The 27,930-nt window shown below is 37.7% G+C and overlaps 1 protein-coding gene across 2 annotated transcripts; it reads right to left on the reverse strand.

Moving 5' to 3' along the window:
* Positions 1–809: 809 nt before the first annotated feature.
* On the reverse strand, positions 810–27,739 carry PLGRKT (plasminogen receptor with a C-terminal lysine). 2 transcript variants are annotated; one of them, XM_017808343.1, is made up of 5 exons: positions 27,603–27,739; positions 7,981–8,111; positions 6,909–7,018; positions 3,101–3,180; positions 2,541–2,654 (listed from the first exon to the last, which is right to left on the reverse strand). In XM_017808343.1, exons 1-4 carry the CDS (start codon positions 27,669–27,671, stop codon positions 3,101–3,103), a joined length of 390 nt encoding a protein of 129 aa, XP_017663832.1. In that variant the 5' UTR covers positions 27,672–27,739; the 3' UTR covers positions 2,541–2,654. The 2 variants fall into 2 exon arrangements, with proteins under 2 accessions (XP_017663831.1, XP_017663832.1); XM_017808342.1 differs by lacking the exon at positions 3,101–3,180 and having other exon boundaries at positions 810–2,654.
* Between the last annotated feature and the right edge of the window lie 191 nt (positions 27,740–27,930).

A 27,930-nucleotide genomic window follows, 5' to 3' on the forward strand; every position in this document is an offset into this window, starting at 1 on the left:
GTAAACCTAGTCACAGGTAAGCTATCCTGCTTTCTTTCACTGTTCTCTGAAGGAAATCATACCATTAAACTACTCTGTTTCTGTCACTGTGTGACCGATATGACTGGGCATGGCACATGCAAACATTTTGATTAATACACTGGCAGTAGAATAAACACCCTGTAAAGAAGAATGAGCATCTTCAAAACAAAAGCATGCATTTATCAAGGAAAAAAAAGCAAAGCTAACAGTAAAAAAATAAAGGCAATAAAGGTGACTAACCCTTAACTTCTTGATGATCGTTGGCACATTCTATGTAGCCCATTTAAATCCATTTTTGGATTTGCATTATTCCGGCCTGCTTAGAGACTGTATTTTTTCCCTTACAAATTTGGTAACTTTCACTGATACTTACTGTGTAATGCTGAATTAAACTTGCCCCATTTCTGTCACTTTTTAGTGTGGAGTCTTGCAATGGATTAACACTACTGATCTAAGTTCAAACTTTGGGAGAAAAAAAATAAAATCAAATTTGGCTAGGATGGAGTAATAAATAGTGACCTCATTATCTCCTAGAACTGTTGTCTAGGCCATTATTTTGCTTAGCCTTCTTCCTTTAACACCACCTTTTGATCCAGCACCATAGCCAGCAATATGTCACAAACACACAGATATTGATTCCTAATCCACAGTGCATATAATTAGGGTATTTCCTAATTTTCTAGGATTTGTAAGTAAAACTGTTGTATGGGCTATTAAAACTGCTCTCTTGTGGAAATGTCTTTCATAGGTTTAAAAGATGAGTTAAAAGGCACAGACAGAGACATACAAATACCAAAACAAGATGGTTTAATTGTTTTACTTTCTTGGAAGAAAGAGTATAAATAGATGACAGAGATCAAAATGAAACAGATCTTCTTCAAAATTAAAGATGGTGGACTTCAGAACTTGGAGGAAACACAGCAGATGATCTATTATTCAAAGCAAAACAAATAACTAGAGTGCTTATGTTCTATGAGTAGCACATAATACAGCAGCAATTGGTGAGGGATTATAAGACAGGCAAAAATGTGAAGTAGTCTTGAGCTGTGTTTTGTGAGCTCACAGAACGTGTGTAGCACCACAGGCTGAGCTGAGGCACACCTTCCTAGACAATACCACTGCCTTAAATCTTGAACAGCTGAAGTGTAGACCAAGCCATTATAACAATCAAGCCATTATAACCCATTTTATTCTACTGCATATTAAAATACATCACATTTGAAATGTTACAGATTGTATGTTGTTAACATGCAAATGACAGAATCCATTACAGAATGACTGAATGCAGAAGTGAATGCACTTTCAGAAATCAAACTTACACAGCCACACAAACTGTGCAATTAACTTCTACATTGAGAAGCTTTTGGTTCATTATATATTTACCTGTCTTATTGTAAAAATATTCTAATTTTAGTCAAGTAGTCTTCAAAATCATACTTGGGGCATTATGTCTAGCTGGACTTTAACTTTTAAGTCAATAATTTGTCAGTACAGACTTAGGCCTAATTTTTGAGCATTTGTTTTTCATTCCACAATTAGACTAATGCTAGAAGAATTTCCATCCAAGACACAAAATCATCTGTTTTTAAACAAGATTTGTAATACAGAAAGATGCATTTTTTACAAGTGTGATATCAGAACATTAAAATGTACTAAAACTATATTCTTAGTATATACCATGCTAAAGTAAAGGCATGCAAAAAATCCCTCAGTTTTTCAGTACTTGTAAGGTCACTTGGATCTACTCATTACAAAACCACACATTAATAATTTTGCTTGCTGTTAGCCTAAGTTAATATTCATCTTAGCAGTGAAACTCTGATTTCAAGTAAACAAATTATCCTGAGTTTCAAAATGTCAAACAAGCATGAAAAAGATTCAGGAAATAACTACATAATTTGTTTTCTCTTTTTGAGAAACTATCTCTGCTCATACTTTTAACACAGTTTCCCCTAAAACACACAGTTAGCAAGTGACGTGTTTACTTCTGAACCTGCTTCTGATAAAAGCTGTTTATTCCAGAATTTGAAGCAGAGATGGTAAGTTTACTGCCTAAAGAACAGCTAATAAAAAGTGTCATATTTTTCAAAGAAATTGAATGTTCCTGACTTCAAATTGAGCTGTGCATCTTGAAATGTATTTGAAAATTATGACCATATTTATAAAAATTTATAACTACCAATTAACTTATCTTTATTGATGATACTGAGTTTAGTCAGTACCAGACATTTTTACTACAGGTGAAAGTTATTTTCAGACTCTGAACAGACAATGGAAATTCAATATTTCATTATAAACAAGAAAAATATACTACAGCAACAATGGATATGTTGAAGAGATACATATAATATGAAAACCATAGTTACCTAGAAAGTACTGATTTAAAAAATGAATTAAATTTTGATTGTATAAAAGCTCATAATTTTCTCAAATTTTTCGTTATTAATTTATGTCCAAATCCAGTATTATAATCACATTTCAGATATGCAACTTTAATGAAACTTTAACATCTTCTTATTTTTCTCTGAAGAATTTTGCCTGAGATCTGATTTTCTCCAGATCTTCAAAAGTGACGGGTCCTTTTGGCAATTCTAACAAAGTACTCTGTGTGTCAAGTATGTTCTCTGCTTCACCTTAAAAAAACCAAAATAAACAAAACCAAAAAAGTTGAGTAAATTTTGTCAATCTTAAAGTGAGAAAGCAAAGGAAGGAAAAAAAATTAAGAAACTGATTTAGCTATTCTTGTTTGGACCAGAATAACAACATAGCAGATCACAGCTATATATTTTACAAACAAAACAAACTGATGTCAATATAACAGTAAGGTTGTCTCTAAGGAATTGTGGACAGGTGGGATAATTAGGAGTCTGAGACAGACATGTACATAAAGGCATACGTAAGCTTTAACAAGTAAATCTGTACAGTATTGTAGGTATGCCATATTTGGGCACAACTTCTCTTCTTGTCTCAGGCCTCGGCTAAAAGATGTCAGGGTAAAGCCAGAAAGTGGGCAGCACAGGACTTGCAGAAGCATTGGTCAAAGCACACTGCTCACAAAAAGATTTGTCAAGACAGTTACCTAAACATGCAGTCTTAACAGCATAGTAGGGAAAAGTTGTAGGGTGCAGAATGCTCTCAGTAAGGCTGGAATGAAAACATCTAGGACAGAGAATCCAAAAAACAAAGACACAGATGGAACACCACATATAAGTTGTGGTGACCTTATTGTATGTAAGAAATTATGAAGATTAGGCAAAGAATACATTTGTTTTGACTGATGCCCATTTGGTACAATGCCAACGATCTTGTTTACCTATTGCTTAACTCCTTGCTTTGATGATCCTTGCAGCAGTGATTTGAAATTGTATTTATATTCAATAAGCCTGACTGAATATTGCAATGCAGTCAAGATTGTGGCCATTCTTCAAAACAGGTCTGAATGCCAAAATCTTCCAACTGCAGTTTCAATAGTACTGCAGTGCCTGGGACCTCTGCACATCAGTAATATCCAACACCGCTTACCACTCCCAGTAACTCGTAATAACATAACGTCAGTCAGTTGCATATAGCATCTGATTATGAAACAGCAAGAGACCTTAGGTGACAGAGAGATGTAGATAGGCATAGCTCTATGCCTGCCACTCACATCCACTAGAGCACATTGCCCAGCCACCATCCTTTTCACATGGCTCAGGATATGAGGACAGAGCTACCTAAATCTTGGAAAAGGTAGCCAGAGTTCCACTGCTTAGTGAAGTTCTGTTCGGTTGGAGGCTGGCTATATAATCTCTCCCCTCCTCTAATCATTTGTCTGAAAAACACAAGCAGTTTGTGCCTGGACTGGGAGGAAAAACAAAACAGCAAGGCCAAGAACACAGATAGCAGGTCCATGACTGATTCTGTTGTGTCCTCAGACATCAGAAAAGATAGTGCATCTAGGGGCTGTTCTGTAACCCTGCCATCCCCCAAAGATTCTGATATATGACTGTGGCACACTTTGGGCTTTTCAACAGCACAAGCAGAACTCAAAACAAGTGTTTCCCCCTATGTCCTCAGGTTTTGGGCTTTAATTAGCCCAAGCTGTAAAGCAGGAAAAAATACCCCTTTGATTTCACCGTGGAAGAACACTGGAGTCATGAGATAATGTTTGGACACGTAGGCTAAAGACAGAAGAAAAAATTAACTGTAAGGAATATCAGAGACAAAATGCCTGGTAAAAGAGAAACAAAGAAACCTTCCAAGGGTGTAATGTGATTCCAAAGTATGAAGGACAGCAGATATAGACCTATGTGATCAAGGTGGTTCAAATACAAAGTTCACTGTGCAGCACAAAAAAACCTGCAGATTAGCTTAGGACAGGGAATTGGCTGAAGCTGAAGACAGGCATACCGTGGGGGAAAGACACCAGTTAAAGGAGGAACAATAAAGAGAATACATTCATTATTACACCAGAAGGATGAAGCATGGCATACACAAAGAGAACAGATGGACAAGCAGAGAAGTGGTTTAGAAGGTACAGGAGTGGACAAAGTGATCAGCTGAGTATTGAAAGCAAGGATTATGGCTGCAGGTCAATTCTGTCATAAAACCTTCTCTTCAACTACATAATTTTATTCTTAAAGTGTAAATGAACTCCTGATTTCCAAATCAGATTCATTTTGGCTAGTCCACTTCCTTTTATTTTACTATTGATATTGGTAATTAGTTTAATTTCCTTCTCTTACTTTCCTTTATTCTATCTTGTAAGTAGGATCTGTAGATCCAAATCTCTCATGTCTCTTTACAAGGCTAAATAAACCAATCACTTTGTTTTCTCTTGCAAGGTAGCTTGGCATTCCATAATAATTTCAGCTCTTCAGTATAATTTCAGATTCTTTTTATGGAAGTGGTCCAAATTACATGTAAATTTCCACAGAAAGTATTTTCCTGCATCAATACCATCTCATCTGTGCTCTATTTGTACTAAGGTTGTGGAATATTCATCCCTGGAGGTATTAAAAGCCTTCTGGACATTTTCCTGGGCAATTGGATGTAGATGATCCTCCTTGAGCATGGGGCTCGGACCAGACAACCTCCAGAGGTCCCTTCCAACCTCAACCATGCTGTGATACTAGGAAACCTCACTTGATGTTTCTAGACTTTGCTCAACTCTCAATTTCATAACACTACTGGTTTATACTCATTTTGTGATCTTTTAATGCATTCAAGTTTTTTAATAATTTTCTTTTCTTTCATTTCCAGCTGGTAAGCACTGATGGTAGAAATCCCTATTAGTTTCTAGCTTCTTGTTGACCTTATCAAATGGAATCCTATTTTATTGTCTCATTTCTTCAGGCCACTCAGTTCTTCTTGTACTACAGTTTATTTCATCTCTGTTGATGAAACTAATCAAGTTTGTCACCCACACATTTGAGTAGTATAATATACTCATAATTTAAAATACAAACCAAAAGCAGATCCAGACCAAATCTTGAGGAATATTGTTAGTAACCCTGCTAAAGCCTAACCTTCCTTTTTAAACACAAACCTTTGACATCTTCTCTTTACTCCCATGCTTACCTGTCTACTAATTTCCATGTCCTTCACATAACTTAATCTTCATGTGATACCACACCAAATGCTGTCATGAGTTTATAGTAGATCTACCATAGTTCTTTTGAAAAAAAAAAAAAATCTTCCTGGAAAAAATATAATTAGTTTGGCATACTTAATTTTAGCTTATTCTCCGTTTGGCTCCATAGTTTTTCTCCAAAACCTTTTCACAAGCCTTGCATACTGCTGAAGTTCCCCTAATGGATCTGAAGTGATGAAGATGACTTTTCCTATTTGGAAAGCAATAGGATACCACATTGCCCCTCTTCAACCTATATAGAACCACATGGTGCATTGTAAACACATTACATACAAATCCTAAATTCCAAGTGCTCCTTCTGCACTGTGTGTGCTACTCTCCTTTTCAACACTGATTTCCAAGAGCCAACCAATGTTTCTTCCCTGTGCTTAGCTGCCTCTTCATATTAAAATCCAAAGAAATTTATTTAGTGAGGTTGAGGAAATGTTCACAGATATACGTTCCTGTGTCACCTAAATATATTTGCACCTGTATGAAGAAGGAACTACCACAGATTTTGTTGAATTAACCAACCATTATTTTCAATGAGACATACAGAGTTAGGAAACCTAGCTGTTAGATCTGAAGGCTAAAGACCAAGAGCTGAAATGGATTTTTATTTTGTTTTAGTATACTTGTGCCAGTAACAGATAAGAAAATCAAGGTAACTAAGATGATTTGTGAAGGTGACAAACCATGGGCCAGTACTGTCTTCACTTACAATGAACACTCACTGAGCATGTCTGCTTCACTAGGAATCAGAGTAACTAAATCAGTGGCAACTACGGGGGATGATCCCACTTTCTGGGACTCACCTTTCTTAACCTTGGCAGGACATTGCAAAAAGATGATCAGCTGATGTGTTTGGTCATTACAGTGTAAGGACATGATTCCTGTCTGTATCCTTTTATCTATTCTTATAATCCTTAACCCCTGCCAAAACAGCAGCATCAGAGTGGAATACAGAAGGAAATCACTAGATCTGTCATTTCTCGCAATCATGCAATGCTTACTTCAGCTGTATTTATAGCCTTAGAGTTCAAATTTTTTGAAACAAGAGGAGAAAACAGTCTTAACTGAAGGGAAAGGCTGTAAAAGTAGAGTGAGTACTCTTTACTGGGAAAATATCTGATTTTAACAGAGAAGAGAAAAAAATGAGAGATAAGAGTTTTGTCAAAAAAAAAATCTATTACAAGTTTTCTCCCAGCCATTTTAAAAACACTTAGCAGGTTATCTGAAGCTTGGTTCTATGTGTGAACAGGACACACTTACATACCTTTGACCCTTTGCAACAGTGTCCCATAGCCCATATCACAATTATAGGCAAATACAAAGCCTAATGGAACTATTGGCATTAAAAATGCTGGGTTCTTCTTTTTCATTGCTCTGTGTTTAAAATAAAAAAAAAAAAAAATATTATTTAGGATATTCAACATATCAGCACTGTTAGTATAGGTTTACCTTGACTGTCTAGGACTTTGGTATACTCCTACAATCTCTAATCAAAGAACAAGTCTTAATTTCCTCAGAAGCATTTGTCTTCTGGTTGCCTTCTTGCTCAACCCAAGGATATTTAAAAAAATACTTAAAGTGAGTTTTGAATATACCTAACAAAAATGGGATTATCTAACTCATGTGGCTTGCATGTGCACATGCACATACCCAGCCACATGTAATATGTAACAGTGTAGATAACTGTGCTCAGTTCCAAATGCATCTGAGTCAAAAGCGAATGCATAATGAATAAGGTGCATTTAATCTGTACTATGTACAGATGTACACAAAACCATAAATATTTCCTACATTCCCTCTAATCATGTTACATCACAAGCAAAACATGTTACCAAACAAAAGTAAGGTAAGGCACGTTCTTCCCTATGCTTTACTAGCCAGGTGGGGTTTTTTTCCCTTGGGTCAGTTGATTCAAATTTAAGTAAGCAGACTTAAGAATACGTCCACTTGTTCACTGCATTAAAAAACATAAATAGAAAATTTGTTGCTCATTAATAGTACATTAAATCACAGTACAGACAAGAAAATAGCTTGGCTTTAAAAAAATCTCTCCTCTTCCACACACAACTTTTACTTTTCACTGAACTTTTGCTGCTTCAGATGTATTATTTTATTGTCAGCTCACATGCCTCTGCTTTTAAATAAGTCTTCAGTACAGACATAACCACAACACATCCAGAAGCAGACAGAATTCAGAGTCCCTTTGTCATGTGATCAACTTCTGAGCAATTACTGGATAAAAATAACTACTCGATGTAATGCAAAAGGAAAATCCAGCAATATAGAAATACACATGTAATATGTTTATATTTTCTGTTAGGAAATAAACTTCTTACCCAGCTGTTAAAACTACAGCAGAAAGTCCAAAAAACGTCCCAAAATATCTGAGAAATTCCCGTGTCGAAGCAATCTGCATGGCTGCTTGTCTCTCTCTCATCAGGTTCTGCAGCACCAGTTGCCTTTCCAGCTAAAGATGAGAGAGAGGTTAAATAAAATTGTCATCTATTTATTTTAAAGACTGAGTCAATCTCTCACCTATAAATCCAAAACACTAACTGATATGGCAGTCATTCGTTGTTTTTGATTGCAAATGGTCTTCTTCAGTAACAACTCAGCATAGTTTATACCAAGAAATCAATTAGCAAATGCTTTAATGCAGAATCTCTCTAATGCTGCTTCTCAAAGTTAAAAAAAAAAAAAGCAAAATACCAGTCTGATGTTTTGAGACCTCCACAAGTCTCAGCAGTACTCCCTAGTTTAAGGTTCTCTGACCTTTGCATTTACATGGTGATCCATACTGTACCATCTAGTTGCTTTCCAATTCATTCTAATTAACTTTAATTTAGGTGATAGTAACTTCAGAGTCACTCTTGACACCTCTTTGCTCTTTGAGGATTTCTCTTCCTCAAGATGCACCATAAGGCATAATAACTCTTCTGCAACACCACAGTTTACAGATATAGAAAAAACATTGTGAAGATTCCAGATCTTTTAAAGATACTGGAATACATATCAGAAGTCCATGAGAAAATACTTCTGTAACTAGAACTAAAAACAGTAATGGAAAAAGTACAGTCTAGACAGTATATTCACACATTAAAATAGAACTTTCTATGGTACACCAGAATAAAAAAGAGAACTTTCCACGATGCACAAGAATAAAAAAGCAGATTCTTCCATTTTTTTTCCCATTACATGCCCCATCTAAACATACCAATACATTTCCACTAAGTAAAGGTAAATTTAGAATTTCTTAAAAGTTCCTCTTGACTGTACAGAACACCAAAAAGAACAGTAGTATTTCCTTCTTAGAGTGATGCAAAAACAAGAACAGTGACAAAAATAAACAGTCTTAAACCAGAGTAGAGAAGTTCGTTAACACAATAAGAAATCTCTTCTTCACAGTAATATTTATAATTCATCTTTTGGGGAAAAAACCAGAGTATCTGGATTGCTATGTCTAGCCTAGCTAACCAAGTTGCATGAAAAGTCCAACAAGGTACAGGAAACAGAATATCAGCTGCCTAAAAAAGTGTATTCTAGGGAAGAAAGAACAAAGAACGAGTTCAGAAAATTCTCTTCTAATGAATCTGTAAAAGTAATTAAATATGTTCTTTTTTCCTGCTTTCTAATTCAAGAATAATTTAAAGGATTTGTAATTACTTAAGGTTTCCACCCATTTATTCATCTCCATTACTATTGATTTAGCCCAAACAGAACAATATCTGTTAAATTGTTACTAATTATTTCTTCAGACCATGTTGGTCTTGCTATCTTATTTACCAGTTCATTCAGTACCTAGCTAGGTAGAATTAATTTTTGAGACAGCATAATGAAAAAAGGACATATCTAATTACATATAATTGTACACAGTAGGAAAAACAACATTCACTGTAGACTCACAGTACTGTTTCATCTGTTTCTCTTTCCTCAAGACTTACATTGCAATTGTTGTTCTCGCAAAAAAAATATCAACTGGCTTTATCTTCCTGATAGCCATAATTTTCAGACAGTCATTTTTTTTCATAAGAAGTAATTATATAATGGCTAACAGGACACTTAATAAAATATCAAAATAATTAGATTTTATTTTGTCACCTACGAGATACTTGGAAATTCTAAAATAAACAAGCACACTGCCCATTTTTGTTTCCCAATATCCTAAGCCTGGTAAATTGCTGAGGGCTGACATGATAAGATAAAATAATGACATGTAATATCAATTTAATGACTCTATTTTCCTCTTCAGTGTGATTATAGGTGTAGTTTGCACATTTGTGAAAAGTATTAAGGGATCCTTTGTTTGCCTGTCAGGACAGATAAGGAGCCTAGGCTTCCAAGATGCAAAATAAGCTTCAATTTGAAGAAGCACATGGTAAGGAAGTGGGACAAGGGTATGCTGATGAAATATGGCTCTTGCTGAAAGAAAACAATGGAGAAGAAGAAAAACAGACAGTTTAATATGCACAGGGCTTAGAAAAATGTAAGTATGGCATAAAAAGAAGGCTGTAAGTTTAAACTTAAGAGTAAACAAAAGGATCCTAACATGACTTCTCTAAAAACAAAACACACACACACACACACACACAAACCAAACAAACCAAAACCAAAAAAAAAACCAAAAAGCCCCTTAAAAATGTTATACTTGGACAGCTCTTTAAAACCCAAGTGCTGAAAGAAAAAGATAAGTCACAGACACTAAAGTAAAACAAACACTAAAGTCTAACACTTTTCTGTAGAGACTGTCATATCAAATTTCAGAAGCCCAAGTGTACTTTCATGTATATCTACAAGTAGTTTATATAAACAACCTAGTATAAATGAAAGCAACTTGTTTTGTATATTAAAGACAGTAGCTACTGGGGTGGAGTACTGATGCACAGAAGGCAGTAAAAAGTAGATCTAGTGACATTTAGCTGAAAGAATAATTTAATTCTTGCTATTACTGAAGTTTCATGATGTTACAATGAAGAGTTTACAAGATCTATTTTGTCCATAAACTTACAGTGTAGTATCAAGAAAACCCTGGGATGTGTTTGGGGATGCTAAGTAATCTATAATACTGATGCAGAGGTTTGTTTTTAAACCAATTTTTATTTACTCAGAAGTTATATTGAGAAAATCTAGTAACAATACACAAACATGCTCCAAAATCTCTCTTAGTCTATGCAATACTATGTCAAACCCAGGATTACCTCTCTCAAAGGCCAGAAATTCCCTTTGTTCTATCCTCCTTTATTCTGAAAAAATCTTCGTTCATGTTTTCCATTTCCAAGATCAGTTTTGTCACTTGGCATAGTTTCACCTTGCAAAACAACAGACTATAGTGCTGTAGCTGTTAGGATTGCAACAGGACTCTGCATAACCAAGAGGCTTAATCTTAGTGTTCCAAGGCAATTCCACACTGACTTCACTGCATTTCAAGCTCTCCTTAAGGGAAAGGGAAAACTGAGCAACAGTTACGGCCAAAGTTGTCCTGTTACATACTTCTTCATCAGGCAATTTAAACTTACTGGAATAACTGCAGGAAAACCAGTTTGGAGAAACCTGAGCTCTTTTCAGGGAGCACTGTAGTCAAGGTGCTGCACAGCAGGAAACACCCCTCTGGCATACTCTGACAGAGGAGACAAAAGGCAGGGCAACTGCCTACCCTGTGCCATCAAAGACTGCTTTAGCCGCATCCAGACCTGACGTCTGATCACCCAAACAGGTTTATGAGCAATTACCCTAAAAGTGTATATGCATTTAGATGAAATCTGGATGCTCTAAGTGTCAAAATTAAGCACCTACATGGGCACTCAGCCAACTCCTCTGTATCTCGGTCTTTCAAAAATTTAAAAAATTCAGGCACAATATCCTTGTGCTTATTCATTTAACATGCCAATCTTAAATGAAGCATCTTGAGCTTGGATAGTTTTGAATAATCAAGATACCCTGATACGCTGACCTTACACTGGCAAACAACTGTCAGTAGATCTTAAGGCAAAACTATTGCATTAAGATTACAGTAACCTTAAGGAAATTAGGATTTGAAAACATATCTAATATAAGGAAAGACTCAGGAGTCCACCACAAAAGATGATTTTATATTAGATGAAAGAAAACCAAATCATGTTTGACTGCAGTTCAAATCAATATCCCATTTTCAGCTGTTAATTTCTTAGTAATTGTGTTTTATTTTCCTCCACATGTGTCCTATTGAAAATGCCAGTCACACTGGGATAGTGAAAGACTTTTGATCTATTAACATGCAGATTTTATGATAAAGGCCAAGTCTTACTTCCTTAGGACTTACTTTACAATGATGTTTAAGATTACTTCTTTTCCCATTTTGGCAGAGCAGAAGTAAGAATTAAAAAGTATTAATTTTAACTGCAAACCATAACATCACATGTAGAACTTTATAGGTAGTAAGACAAAAAAAAGTATATTATTCGGATTTAGCAGAGGTGTGCTATAATTCATTTAGAATAATCTTACTGACGGGAAAAGTTGATTATTGAGGAAACAAGCCAGAGGCGCACATCATACATATGAAAAACAGTTCACCATCCAAGTGCCATGTCTTAGGGAATAAATTCTATTTCATTTTAAATACATGAATCTCCCATCTATACAGCCGTAAAAACTTCAGTAGGGATGATTTACATCACTATGCTTGTATAAAAACTATAGATAAAGGGTCTGAAGTGCAGATTTACCATAGGAGGAAGAGATGTTGTAGCTTTCCTACCCAAGTTGCTGTGCATAGCACAAGAGAACTGAAACTCCGATGTGAATGCATGGGTACACATCCAAGCATGCTTTTCTATTACTGTTAAGAAATCGTGTCCTATAACAATCAGACCATGTTTTAGAGACACAGTTAATATAATAATATAAAAAAAGAATTTACGTAGAATTCTGGGAGTTCAATTCCATAACAAACAGATTTTTTAAGTGACAGTAGCAACTTATAAATTGGTAAAAAATATTGATTGCATAATTTTAAAATTTAAGTTTAGTATTTCAAAATGGTTATTAGTAGTAAGTAACATTTTATATTTTATAACACTCTCAGGAGGACTCAATTAGAAATAACTTTCCCATTTTTCTTTAAATACAGCCAGTAGTTTCTCAACACTGTGTGAGACACTGTAAGGCTGAGAAAACTGGGATTTGAAGTCTGTCACATACAAACTCATACAGTAAAAGGAAATCAATGTTACAAAATGAATCATGACAGATGAAGAGAAGTGAGGCGGAGAGGGAAAAGGTCAGTTACTGTGAAACTGATAATGCTAATAAACTAGTCAGTGGTAACCATCCTTATCATTTCTGTTCTTCAGACTGCCACAATGATGTCAAACCACATAAAAGAGCATTTATACCATCATTTCATTGATTAAAATCCAGTGGGAGAAAATTCTCATCTGAAATAATTTAATCAACTTTGACAACTTGAAAAAAAAAATCCAGTCCTCTCTGGACTACACACCACATCTTCACTGGTAGATAGACTGGAAATTTGTCATACTTTAAACTCTTAGCTTTTTTTCTCTCTTTCTTCTGCCTTTCTATTTCATGTTCAGATGCTGTAGGTGGAAATGCTACTTTGGTTTTGTACCCCTAAATGAGATGCAAGATGATGTAAAAAGGCTCAACAGAAATGGAAAGTAGAGCCAGTGCAAAATGCTCTTTTCTTCATTGTCCCCGTGTATTAAACACAAATTTTTTGGTGTATTTTGTACAAGTTGAGACGTATCTAGGGGGACAAAGACACAGAAACCAGTCCTTTTCAATCTGCAACCCTATATATTTAATGGCTCTCCTGGGAGAAATGCTCTTTCCCCCAATCTGTTAAAAACAGTGGGTAGGACAAACCTTACCTTGAGATCAGTCATGCCAGTAACCTATATAGAGAATGGTATTTCATGACACCATCATTAAGATATAATTACACTGACAGCCTGGAAAACAGATATTCAGACAGGAAAGGAATTATCTACCTTATAAGGAATGATCAGCTGAACACCATCACTGCTTAAGGTCTGAAACTCAGTATCTAAACCTAGGAAAAGCGAAACTTGAAGAAACTGTTGGAATACCCTTACGTTCATGTTAAAAGAGTCTCTAGTTTTGTCACAGGCTAACACATCTGTTATAGGGCGCATAATACAAGGTTATTTTCACTTACAGTTTTTCAGTGGTCAGAGATTCTGAAAGTGTTCTTTAAACAACTACTAACTTCTAACTTCTGAGCACTCAGAGCTGCAATGAAAAATACGGCTTAGGTTTTCAAAAAATGTGAAAATCACACATACAAAAATCTGCAAATCACTTACAAAACACATGCAAGTTGGTGTGCAGGTAGTAGAGTTACATAACTGCACAAACCCCTTGCAGCAGCAATGCACCTGGCATTTCACAGTCAGACAAGAGATTAAAGGCTTATGTGACCTATCCTGGGTGTCATCCTTCCTAATCAATGGGCAAAACCAGAAGGTGCTGCAAATGGTTGTTTGGTAAAAACAAATGGAAAACAGAACAGTGATACCTATGTTTGCACCTCCATTGTAAGCCACCATATTGCAATTCAGAGATGATAACCTGTAATAATTATGTGGTGTCTGCTTGGTTCTATGACCAGCATGAACATAGATGTGTCAGGAAATGGGCCTCTAGATCAAATGGTTAAAATAAATAAGACCTAAATGCTTTAAGCTGGTTTGCAAAGCTTGTTTGCAAATATTTTTCCCACCAAGTACACAGAGCAATTAAAATTATTAGCACTGCATGAAAATACACTCCTTAAAAAGAAAATTAGTTTTTTAAACCTTCCCTGCAAAGATAGATTGAAAATTATTTACAAACATAGTGCTATCATAAAAAGAGTCTCACAGTATTAGCTACAAGTCAGAATGTAAACTGTACTGAAAAAGTCACACAGAATCACAGAATATTCTGAGTTGGAAGGGATCACAAAGATCAAGTCCAGCTCCTCAGTGAATGGCCTATTGGGGATCGAACCTGTGACCTTCATGTTTATCAGCATCATACCCTTTATATTCGTGTTGTTGTCAATAACTTACTGGAATTACATGCCATATGAAAAGAAAATAATATCAAAAGCACCTATCAAAATCCATGTGCCATTTTGAGGTGTGAAGAGGAGAGATTTGATCCAACAGACAAAAGCATGAAAGTAACATTTCTTGGCAGTAACCAAGCATTCCTGTGATTCTGCTGTATAGCCTTTAAGCAATGGACATGCAGCAGAGTGAAGAAGGGTGTCCATCCCCTGCATTTAATAAAGTTACCTATAAGAGTAAGCAAAGTTTTAAGGTACTATTAACAGTGTTCAGAATTCTCAAGAGTTTTATACAAGCTCTATAAAGACCAACCAAAGTCACTGGACAGCCAGTTACGTAAAAAACAGGTATCCATGTGGTAGAAATAGTAAAATAGATCAAGAAGTGTAAGACAAAGAGTTAACATTACTATATCAAGTAATTTTGAAATCTGACTAATAATGGAATAAGAACTATTCAACTTGTTATTTCTATCCCCCACTAATGCCTCTATGTATGTTCCTTGTATGCCTCATATGCCTCAAAAGCCTGGGGTTTTTTGAAAAACAAACAAACAAAAAAGGACTTCTACCGCTACATAAAAAATGAAACGCACAAGAAATAACTGTAAAATTATACTATGGAGTTAAAAGCTGTCATAATATCAATAAAATCTGCAAATACAATATTTCTTCCTCTCTGTTTCAGATTCTGACTTGAAAAATTACTGCATCTCTCTTTACACCATTTTTATTACGGAATTAAAATAAGTTAAGTTTTCTTGACATATCCATTGTACCTCCTGGGCATTTATGAGTTCTACTCAACACAGAGCTTTCCCCCTTCCCCCCCTTTCTATTTTTTTTTTTAAACTTAGCATTCAGGAAACAGTATTTCATAGAAAACAAGTAAAAAGGCCAAATTTCACTTCAATGGACTCCACAGAAGACTGAAATGGTAGGTTTGCTCTGCTAAGGAGGAAGGAATTATAGAAAATTCATAGTGTTACAGGAGTAATGCTATGAGATTCAGAAGATGTTTTCTCTTTGCAGTCAATTAAATTCCCCCAACAAACTGAGACCAAACATGTGAGGGTAAGCTGAGGGTGCACCTCCAAACAAGACCAAAGTTGCAAGTTGCATTCACAACCGTATGTACTAGTCACAGATACTCTCCAGCAAAAGGACTGCTACAATTGCACAAATTGAATTAATATTTGTCTCACTACTAGTGCAGCACCCAGTCTGTTTTACATTTTCTGCTGGTAGTCATTGCATGTTAGAAATAGCTATTAAAAGCTGTTCTTTGTAAACCACAGTATTTATTTCTTTACAGTGATCAGGCAGAGTATACAGTTTCTCAGCTAATACCAACCAAACTGGTTTTTTTCCTGCAAGATAGATGGTTCTAATCTTCCTCAGTACAAATGGCATTCATCTTGTCCTGTTCCATTTGATGCACAGAAACTAATAAAGATATAGAATTGTCACCAGAGAGCATTTATTTCCCGAATTAAGCCCAGATCACCTAAGGGACAAAACAATTTTTGTAATGCTTCAAGACAAATGCATTAGAGATGTCATAAGCGCTACTAGTATCTTGTCTATAGAAAACAAATCTAGCTGTTTCCCTCCCCACAGGGAAAAAGATGGTAGTAGTCAGGAAAGGCAAAGCTTGCTTACATTTTACTTCACAAGAAAAAAAGGGAACAATTGTTTTCGTTTCAACAGAACTTTTAAAAAAATCCTTTTGACTATATCTCAGTGAAAACTTTAGAGAGGAAAAGGTTAGGGACTTACAAAACCCTGCCAAAATGACTCAGTGTCTGAGACATTAAGAAAAATTAAATTTTTCAGGTATCGTCATGGAGGTGGTTGATCTTTTACTAAAAAAGATAAGGTGACAAATCTGTAAATGGAGAAAATGTCATCACAAAAAATTTTCCTCAGGCACAGGAAGGACTCTATAGAAATCAGCCTATGCAGAAGACTGTGTCAGTACTTTCTTTTTTTGTCAATGAAAGTGAAAAACCATGAAAAAAGTTTACTTGTTCAGAAACTCCTTGGCATATTAACATTAGCCATTCTTCCTGCCAAGAGTCAAAACATAGCACACATATGCCTTTCAAACACCATTTCATTTTAAGATCAACTGATAAACAATCAGTACTATTTTGACTGAGTAATGAGTTAATTGAATTTAATAAGAAAAAACAACAGAATTCCAAAATTGTATTAGTAAATATAATCATCTTCAAAAAATAAAAGAGGTCATCTTCCCCTGCCCTTACTAATGCTTTCTTATACTCTCTTTTCCATTCCTAATTTTAGCTCATTGCTCAAAAAGCATCCTGAGATAAAGGGCTGGGACAAGTGTAAGATACTAAGTCCCCAGCAAGAACAAATGATAAGCTTATGAGGTGCAAGGCCAGATATACCTATTATGCACCGTTGCCTATTACTTCAGGCATTAACCAATTCACCAAGACATTCAGAATATTAAACCAAGCCTCTAATATAACATTTTACAAAAACAACATTTCACTGAATTATGGACAGATTTTTTTTTAAAAAACACATGAGTGTCTGAATATAAACTGAAATGTTATAGTCCTTTTCCATCTGTTATAATAGGTCTCACTTTATTTTTTTACTGTTATTATTTCTTTAATTCAGAAAGAAATCCCAATATAATTTGGTCATAGGATATGGTCAATTAATAAGCATGCTACAGGATACTTCTATACTTTCGTTTCAGATTTAAGGACAAATTGTTGAACATGAAGAGAAAACTGCCTTTTTACTTTCATTTATTACCATTCAATACAAAACGCTTAAGGCAATACAATCCTGGCAGGAAAGGAATACAATCATGCTATGGTTTGCCTCTAACCAAGAACCGACAATGTAAAGGAAAGAAAATATATGATATTAAGTTGTATTTATCCATATTTTCAGTAAGTTTTTGATAGTTTTTTTCTAGATACTGATACTTTTGTTACACATCTTTTGTAACATCAAATTACAGTCACATTAAATTAATATTTATACATTACCATATATGACGAAATAACATTTCAAAGCATTTTGTTATGAAACTGAGAGCTTTAGAGCCATTTGTGGATATGGAAAATATTCAACTGCTGCTTTGTGAATGCCTGTCTCATAGCTTCTACATACAGTGTAAAATGCACACATTTCTCCATAGGCAAGAGCTGGAGAACAGATAAAAGCGCAGAACACTTGAAAGTCCTGTTCAGAAGTAGAAATCTTGTGATTTATAATTTGAATGAACTAAATAAGATATTTTTTCTGCTAGAGACAAATATGTTTCTGGCATTTCTGTGTTGTGTCAAAAGAATTTTTCTTACAAAAGAAACTGCTATTTTATTTTTCATCTCTGAAAAGGCAGACTATGCATTATTGCACTGAGTTTCCCTAGCTATAGTTTATACTATCTGCCCAGTTACTCAACAATTTTTACTAATTAGGGAAAAATGCTCTGGTTTGTATTTCCCTTATTAATTTGCACCACTGCCCAAATTAGCTGTTTAAACAAAGCAAGAAAAAAAAAAAAAAAGGACCACTTAGGGGAAAAAAAACAAAAGAGAAAGAAAGCAAGCATAAAAGTATCCATTTAGGTACAAAGCTGCAGAGGATCTTTCACATCAGTATCTGGCCCTCATTGGAATAGGATAATGTAGTTTTCTCATGGCTCAAAATAAACGTAGATCATGTTTAGGACCCAAAAAGAAGGAAAATATTTCAAAAACAAGGAAAAGTTGGCAAGTTTTCAAGGAAAAAAAAAAGTACTTGCACTGCATTGTCCAGAATAGAAAAAGAGCCCCTTACTTTTTCAGCTTTACTTGATCTTGACTTTTCTTCTTACCAAGGAGTATAGAACCTTTTCCATGTCCACACAGGGAGCATACAGCGGACAAGTCTATAAACTCTCAAAGACTAACTACTATGAAAGCAGATGTATGGCTTTTTCCTGATATTGGATCTGCTATCCAACATTACCTGGGGAGAAGAATGCACTTTAGAGTCTGACATAATAAAATAGGAAGAGAGTAGGATGGCAACAGAATGGGAATGAAACTATCCAGACATTCATATTGCATACAGGTTAAAATAAAACATTTTTATGATTGGTAAATACAAAATCTGTCAGAACTATATTATTTTCCTAGCCTGTTTATTTTCTTAAAGGTTAAGTAACTCCCACCAAAGATTAATTTGAAGGAATATCTATGACTCCTGAAAGCAATTATGCTTTCCTACTGAGAAGATTATCCTTTTGTCTGATAAGGAATCCTCTTGCTGGGGAAAAAAAAAATCAACCCAAAAGTCTAAAAAAAAACCCCTTGAAATCACTCTGAGCTGCTATTCCAAAACAACAACAAAAAAACCTGTTAGCCACAGAAAACAATTATATGCCCTAAGCACTAACTAGTCTCTTTTCTTTCCAGTATTTTCAGTGATTTTTAACTCCTCCTGTACAACTTGTTCGTAAAACTTACATTTTTCAAGAATTTCAGTCCTCTAGTCTTCCACTTTTTCAGTCTGATCTGACCCAGAAAGGCTGGCAGAGCCAACCTGCTCTAATCTTAAAGCAAGACTTTTGCAACTAGTTTTGCTTAAATAGTGGTTATAGCTTTTTATCAAAATTGCTAATTTTGCATGACTTATGTATGTGCTAGTGCTGGATACAATAATGCTAAGCAGTGTAGGAGAAACTTAACTGTGAATACAGCAATATATATTTCAGAAGTCATATATATTTCAAAAGTTATATATATATATAACAAAAAGTCCTTCTACAGATACATCAATAGCAAAAGGAGGGGCAAGGAAAATCTCCACTCTTTACTGGACATGGGCGGGAATATAGTTATCAAAGATGAGGAAAAGGCTGAGGTATTTAACACCTTCTTTGTCCCAGTTTTCAACAGTAAGACAGGTTGTCCTGAGGACAGCTGGCTTCTGGAGCTTGTAGAAAGAGACAAGAATCTGAACAGCCCCCCTGTAATCCAGAAGGAAACAGTGACCTACTGAGCTGCTTGGATCCTCAAAGTCTGTGGGACCAGATGGGATCCACCCAAGGGTGATGAGGGAGCTGGCAGAAGAGCTCACCAAGCGTCTCTTCATCATCTACCAACAGTCCTGGCTCACTGGGGAAGTCCCAGATGATTGGAAGTTGGCGAATGTCACACCGATCCACAAAAAGGGCCGGAAGGAGGACCCGGAAACTACAGGCCTGTCAGCCTGACCTTGGTGCCTGGCAAGGTAATGGAGCAGATCATCCTGGGTGCAATCGCACAGCACCTACAGGATGGACAAGGGCTCAGACCCAGCCAGCACAGGTTTAGGAGGGGCAGGTCCTCTCTGACCTCTCAGGTGACCCACCTGGTCATTGAGGGGAAGGCTGTGAATGTGTCTACCTGGACTTCAGCAAAGCCTTTGACACCGTCTCCCACAGCATTCTCCTGAAAAAGCTGGCAGCCCACGGCTTGGACAGGGGCACTCTGTGCTGGGTTAGGAACTGCTTGGAGGGCTGGGCCCAAAGGGTGGTGGTGAACGGTGCTGCATCCAGTTGGCAGCTGCTCACTAGTGGTGTCCCCCAGGGATCAGTGTTGGGCCCAGTTCTGTTTAATATCTTTACAGATGAGGGAATTGAGTCCATCATCAGCAAATCTGCAGATGACACTAAGCTGGGAGGGAGTGTCGATCAGCTAGAAGGCAGGAGGGCTCTGCAGAGGGACCTGGATAGGTTGGAGAGTTGGGCTGATTCCAATGGGATGAGGTTCAACAAGGCCAAGTACCGGGTTCTGCACTTTGGCCACAACAACCCCCTGCAGTGCTACAGGCTGGGCACAGAGTGGCTGGAGAGCAGCCAGGCAGAAAGGGACCTGGGGATACTGAATGACAGCAGCTGAACATGAGCCAGCAGTGTGCCCAGGTGGCCAAGAAGGCCAATGGCATCCTGGCCTGGATCAGGAACAGTGTGGCAAGCAGGACCAGGGAAGTGATTCTTCCCCTGTACTCAGTGCTGATGAGGCCACACCTCGAGTGCTGTGTCCAGTTCTGGGCCCCTCTGTTCAGGAAGGATATTGAGGTGCTGAAGCAGGTCCAGAGGAGGGCAACAAGGCTGGTGAAGGGACCTGGAGCACAAGTCCTGTGAGGAGAGGCTGAGGGAGCTGGGGTTGTTCAGCCTGGAGAAGAGGAGGCTCAGGGGAGACCTCATCACTCTCTACAACTCCCTGAAAGGAGGGGGGAGCCAGGTGGGGGTTGGTCTCTTTTCCCAGGCAACTATCAGCAAGACAAGAGGGCATGGTCTCAAGTTGTGCCAGGGGAGGTTTAGGTTAGATATTAGAAAGAATTTCTTTACAGAGAGGGTGGTCAGACACTGGAATGGGCTGCCCAGGGAAGTGGTGGATTCTCCGTCCCTGGAGGTTTTTAAGATGAGACTGGATGTGGCACTTAGCGCCATGGTCTAGTAACTGCAGCGGTAGTGGATCAAGGGTTGGACTTGATGACCTCAAAGGTCCCTTCCAACCCAGCTGATTCTATGATTCTATGAAAACTTTCAAAATATACAGGAGACTGCACAATTCTTTTCAGGTAAATTATTCCCACATACAAGATTTTTGCTTTGGTTTTGCAATCTGACATGCAGGGCACACTGAGGCTTTTATTATCAATTCCCTTCCTTGTGATGTTACTTCTGCACCATTATCACTCACACATACCTAAAGTCTATCTGGCCACTGTCAGTTAAAAGTTAGACCAGGTCACACCTCATTTCAACAGACACTGCTGCGTGTGCGGTGCTCAGCAGGGGTGCAGACATCAAGAAGTAACTCTTCATAATCCCTAGTCTGTGAAGAAACAGATGTGAGGAAATACTACCTCATAGGATCTACAAAATACAGTGGGCTGTGTCTGCTTCCATGGGGGTCAGAGCATCATAAAATAACTGGGGTTGAACCTCAGCAGCTCCTGTTCAGAACAGGGTCAGCTATGTGATCAGACCAGGCTGCTGAGGGCTTTATCCTATCAGGTCTTGAAAACCTTCAAAGATAGAGGCTCCACTGGGTCTCTGCTCCACTGCTGGATCATCCTTGCAGGGGAAAAGGCTTCTCCCTACATTCAGGCTGAATTGCTTCCCCTATCCTGCTTCAATGTATACCCATTACATCTTGGCTTCCTGCAATCCACCACTGTGAACACTCTGGCTCTGCTTTCTTGATAACCTACTCACAGTTGCTGGGGGGCTGCTATTGGATCCTGCACCCCAGAAGGCATCCTTCTCCAGACTAAGTAAGTACAGCTCACTTGGCCTCCTTTCAAGAAGTGCTCCAGTCCTTGAGCATCTTGATGGTCTGCTGCAAAGATGCTCTTTTTCATCTACATTTTTCTTGCACTGTGGGAGGAGAAGGGGGGGGGAAACCTGGACGCAGTATTTAAATGCATTTAACAAAGCACTGAGCAGAAGACAACAGTAATTTTTGCCAACCTGCTGGGTTCACTACTGCTTATAAAACCTACGTTGGTCCTTTTGACTTTCTCTTCCATCAGGGCACAGTGCTGACTTACACTCTGGTTGCTGTCTTCCAGTGTCCCCTTCAGCTCTACAGAATTGCTCCCCAGTTGTCAGCTCCCAGCCTGTGTTGTTGCCAGGGACACTCAGCTGACACTTAGATCATGTCAGCTTTCCTAAACTACTTTATCCTCCAGACCTGCCTCCAGTTCCCTCAAATAAGACAAAATCTGCTCTCCCAGTGTTCAGCACCTGCAACTGATTTTGCTATAACCAAGTCTGCCTTTGATATTACATCCCCAAATGAGTTCTTCCCTATTTTTAAGTAACAAATTCTGCTGTGCATGAGCCCTGGATGGCCCACCTAGTACCTACCTGTATCAAACAGTTATTGCTGACATTTTGCAGAAATATACTCAATTGCTTATATCCTATTTATGGCACTTCCAGCAGATGTTAGGGAGCCTACAGTCTCATGAGAATCAGTCAGTAATCCAGAGGCTTTCTGCAGTTGTTTAAAGGCTTCATATACTCTGTCACTCCAATCAGTGATCTGCAGCATATTCCCACCACAGTGTCATGGCTTCTTTGACTTTAACCCACAAGCTACACCTTAACATCATATGTATCCCTACTCCTTTTCTTTCCTACCTGTCTTTCCTGAAGAGCTTGTATCTTTCCATTATAGATTTCCAGTCGCATGAGCTGTCGTACCACATCTGTCATTCCCATGACGTTGCAGTTTCGTGACTAGAAACAGCTCTTTTTTTCTTGCTGGTTTCTCAGGCTGTATACATGTATGTCTGAGCACATACAGGCCTCTTGCCTCCAGAACCATCACCACTGCAGAAACTCCCAGCACATTGTCTCATAAAAGCTTTTGCAAGGACCAGGTCTAGACTTGTTTACTTAACATCTGCTACAACAGCAAAAGGCTCCTACTGTGCCGCTTTCGTAGGAACAACTTTTTTTTAGGATGGCAGAATGTTTTTTTGGAGAAAACACAAAGGGTTTTAATTTTATGGTTTTCTGGGTTTTGGGGCACTTTTTTCAAAAGCAGAGTAAAATTCTCTGTAATAGCTTAGAGAATTCCTTATGCTCTAAACTATTGGAGAAAGAAGTTAATTGTTTAGAACTTGTTTGGTATCACATTTAGCAATTCAATAAAGCTTGGAATTGATCTTTTCCACGTGGCTTAGTCTCTGGATACACCATTGTCACTTTTTTGAGCTGACTTGCCCCATTTACTTCATTTCACTAGCCAGGCTGCTATACAACACACTTTTCCATCTCTGACCAATATCAGTGTTTCTCTCTCTTCTCACTGGTTTTTTTGGTGGTTGTTTTTTTTTACAGTTTTCCCAGAAATATATCTAGGAGAAAACTTCAATAGCTAGACAACATCAAGAGAAGGACTTAATCCCTTAGATATGAATGTTATATGTAAAAATACCACAAACAAATCAGTCAGATACTGCCTTCAAATTTTGGTCATCTCATGTTAGAAAAAAAAAGAACTATAAACTAGTCATCGATTCAGATCTCATTATTAATGATGTTGCAAGCTAATATATGAAAGAGTAAAAAGGTTAGTCATTCAAGGATTCAGTGTATCACCCATTATTTGTGGAGTTCCAATGAAAAACACCTTTTAGGTAAAGATATAACAGGAAACAGTTATGATAGATTTTAAATGTGTGCTGGTTTTGGCTGGGGTAGAGTTAACTTCCTTCACAGTGGCTGGAATGGGGCTGTGTTTTGAATTCGTGCTGAACACCAATTTGATAATATAGAGATGTTTCTGTTATTGCTGAGCAGTGCTTGCACAGAGCCAAGGCCTTTTCTGCTTTTCATACTGCCACACTGGCGAGGAAGTTGGGGGTGCATGGGAGGTTGGGAGAAGACACAGCTGGGACAGGTGACCCACACTGACCAAAGGGATATTCCAGACCATATGACATCATGCTCAGTACATAAAGTGGGGGGAAGAAGGAGGAAGAGGGGGATGTTTGGAATTTGATTCTAGGAATACATAAAGCAAAACTTACTAACTTTGCACTAGAGAAGCTATAACTGCTGTGTGTGACCTGGAGCAGAGACCTTCTCTAACCCATTCAGCTGCACTAAAAGTGCTTAGCAAGGCCATATAGTAGGCTTCAGCTGTAGATCTGATATATTACGTGTTTGGAAAGAATTTGCAAGCTACACTTTAAGGAGCAGGCTCATGATAAAAATGAAGCCTCAACAAACTTCTACCATAAACAGTCTCCACTTGACACAGACTGGTATTTCATTCTGGAGCCATACCAAGACAATACAAACAATTGGCAAGTCCTTCAACATCAAGGCAAACAGTTGAGTTTTTATTACTCTTCCAAAAACACAATAAGGTATAGTTTACAAGGTCACAATCTCTTTTTTTCAGAGTTATCTTAAGAAAGCTGTAAAGAAAAAGAAATATGCACACAACTTTAAAACATCTTTTAACATTTTCTTATTCTGAAGTAGTCGATCTGGTTTGGCTGTCCAGCACACACCAGAGTGACTCTAAAGTGACTGAGCTTTAGCATGCACCAAGGTTTGGGATTTGGAGGTCTTTATCAACTTCTGTCATGATATTGCCTTCCTATTTTTGCAATAGTCTCTTTCCAACCTACAATCCTCCACAGGGCATAAGTCAATCACTAAACAGCTCTGTATCTTCTCTCTATTCAGAGGAGAGCATACACCTATTTTTTTTTACTTAAAAAAAAAGTATTCTGTCATGGAAATGGATAGCACAAAAATCATGTTCCAAGCACTTTATAGTAATTTTATTACTCCTCCTCATCTAAAAAGAGCAGGAGAAGCCTTCACAGGTGACCAACACCTGCTGTGTTCTGTTCCAGGTCAATCCAAAGACTTACTAGTCTATTTCTCAGCAGTGTCATACCACCATTGTTAGTAGGGAAGGCATTCTAGGAGAAACAATCTTGATGACTTCTTGACCCACATGAATTGGCTTTGGAGTAGCAATTGTAACCTATTCCTTCAACATTTTAATCATAGGCACTCTGAAAGAACACTCAGAAGTCATATATATCTGTATCTATCTCTCTCTCTATAGTTTTAGATTCTGTAACTGAATCCTAACATCTAAAATGACAGTGTTTGAATTCCTGAGTGGTTGGTAGGAAGTGTGAAATTTTGCTCCTTCCCTAGAAAAGCAGGATGTGTGGTGAATAACAGACAAGGTGAAAAGACCTGTCCCCTCTAAACAAGCTCTAGTTTATTTCATGAGCTCTGTGGGTGCTCTTAACACAAATGCAGAAATTTCATGTAGTTCTTTTGTTGATGTGCTGTGTTCTGTACTTTCTATTCTGGTTAGACTTTTATTCCTTGCCATTTTTTAAAACAATCCAAATGTACACCTTGAGAAAGCTATTTCAATAACTGTTTACTAAGAAAGCCATTTTAAGATGTAAAAGGTAACCTGAAAAAAGCTAGCAACTAGGAATGCAGGCATGTTTGTGGCTAATTATTCTTTCCTCAGTATGGATTAGAACTCTTTAAATATAACTTTTAAAAAAATATTTCTAGACGGTGACGTTCCTTGACCAACAGGGTGTTTTCTTAATAGGAAACTGACTGACTTCACACACTGTGATGCTTGCTAAAGACCTTATTGTGCTGAGACCAGCTGAACTTTGATTAGTGCATAATACAAGTACGTTGTCTTCAAATAATATAAAAAATACTAAACTAACATTTTATACTCTATATGTAGTGTTACAGTGATAAGAAGCAAAAGGTAGAGGGTCATGGCACAGTGCAGATTAAAATTTAGTCATGCCCTTGCCCGCACTGCATCTTTTACACCTGACATAACTGGGCACACTATGCACTTTTAAAAGATGGGGGGTTTCTAACATGGCAGGTATTTCTGCAAATACAGTAGGAATAAGATATGATCAGGTGTTTGTAGTGTTAGAAAGAAATGTACTATTGTCAAAAAGAAGAAATACAACAAAGCAACTTGCAAAAATTTTATATGCAATTATGAAAGGGCTTTTGTGTTACTGCCCTCAAAGTTTATTTTTTAGAAATGCCTGAGCATTTGGGTTAGAACTAGAGCTATTAGGCATCTGGCACCAAGCTAAAGGCTGCCATTCAAAGTCTGCAGCAGCCTACAAATGCTAGCCTGAATCCAAGCTGTTTCCTCAGCTCTGTCTTCCTTTCTGCACAAGAGAGAAGCAGATTGCTTTAAGTTCATTATTGAAAACCTTCCTGTCATCTGCATTTCCAAAAACTCTGGGGACGGGAGGAGCACTTCTGTGCATGGGGGAAAAAATAAAAAGGCTTGTACACAAATTTGTGGTTGCGTCTGAGAAACATATAACCCAGCAAACGATGTCTACAAACCTTGCAAAACATTGCTTTTCTTTAAACAGTGAAGAGCTATCCAGTATTTTATTATATAATCTTTCCTTATGCTATCTTTCTCCTTCTTAGACATTTCCAGGCTCACCTCCAGAGTTCACTTTACATGTGATCCTACAAAACCTACCATCTGCATGCTGCTTTGAAAACTAGAATATGACATCTAGCGGCAATTTAATAAATTGGAAGTTCATCCATCACCAAAGGGACAAATTCGAGCTAAATCCTTCAGATTGCATTCCAGCATTTACTATATAAATGTTACAAATAAGTTACAAATCACAAGATACCTATGAACTAATCAGAAAGCTATGACTAGTCAGTGCAACTTTCTGAACCTTAGTCGAATTGGTCTTCCTTCTTCTCTGCTGATATTTTATTATTTTATGACAGAGAATAAAACATCCCCTATGCTCCATTTAGTGTGAGGCTTCTAGAACAACAAATAGCTCCAGTTAGCCAACTGAACCTAAAGAAAGAGCTGTTTGAAAGATTTTTTTTCATAGTGGAAGAGCTGAAACATATATTTTAAGAGTATAGTATCTATGTTTTAGTAACCACATTGTTACTGATTCACTTTAACATCTACATGTTGCTTAAAACTGAGTAGCCCAACTGTGCTTCAGCGTAAGCACAATTTCAGTGTAAGTGTACTTTTCAAAGTAGGTTTCCAAAACTGTGTTTTTAGGATGTGGTTACCATAAGGATAGTTTCCACTTCTACAATTTGTTAACAGAGACTGCTGAGGAAGTTGTTGGATCCAGAGAACAGGCGTTTTACACACCTGAACCTGCTGCATTAGGTAACCACACCGGAACTGGAGCACCCTGAACCCTGGCAGGAGAGCAAAGCTCAGCCGGCGAAGCTGCAAGCCCGGCTCCGCGCAGGCAGCGAGCCGCGGTGACCTTCCTGACCTTCCCCCGCACCGCCGCCGGCCTCTCTGTTACCTGCAGCCGCATAAACTCCTGCTGCCCTTTCAGGCTGTCGTTCATGGCCTTCGAGAAGATGAACCCCATGGTGCCCTGGAGCGGAACAGACACCGCACAGATGACGCCAGTGTGCCGGGAAAGGCGAGGGAGGCGGGGGAAAGACTCTCCCGGGAGGAGCCTTCCCCAGGTCCCGCCCTGCGGGCACCGGGCCCTTTTTTTTTTTTCTTCCCTTTTTTTTTTCGTGTGTACACAGACTGTCTCAAGAAAGTGGAGGAGTTCTTTCCACATAAATGTACACACAGGCTCTGACAGGCTCACAACGCGGGAGTGATGCATCCGGGTACTA

This window comes from Lepidothrix coronata, unplaced genomic scaffold (assembly GCF_001604755.1).
Source record: "Lepidothrix coronata isolate B3197 unplaced genomic scaffold, Lepidothrix_coronata-1.0 Scaffold22, whole genome shotgun sequence".
NCBI classification, from domain to species: domain Eukaryota; kingdom Metazoa; phylum Chordata; class Aves; order Passeriformes; family Pipridae; genus Lepidothrix; species Lepidothrix coronata.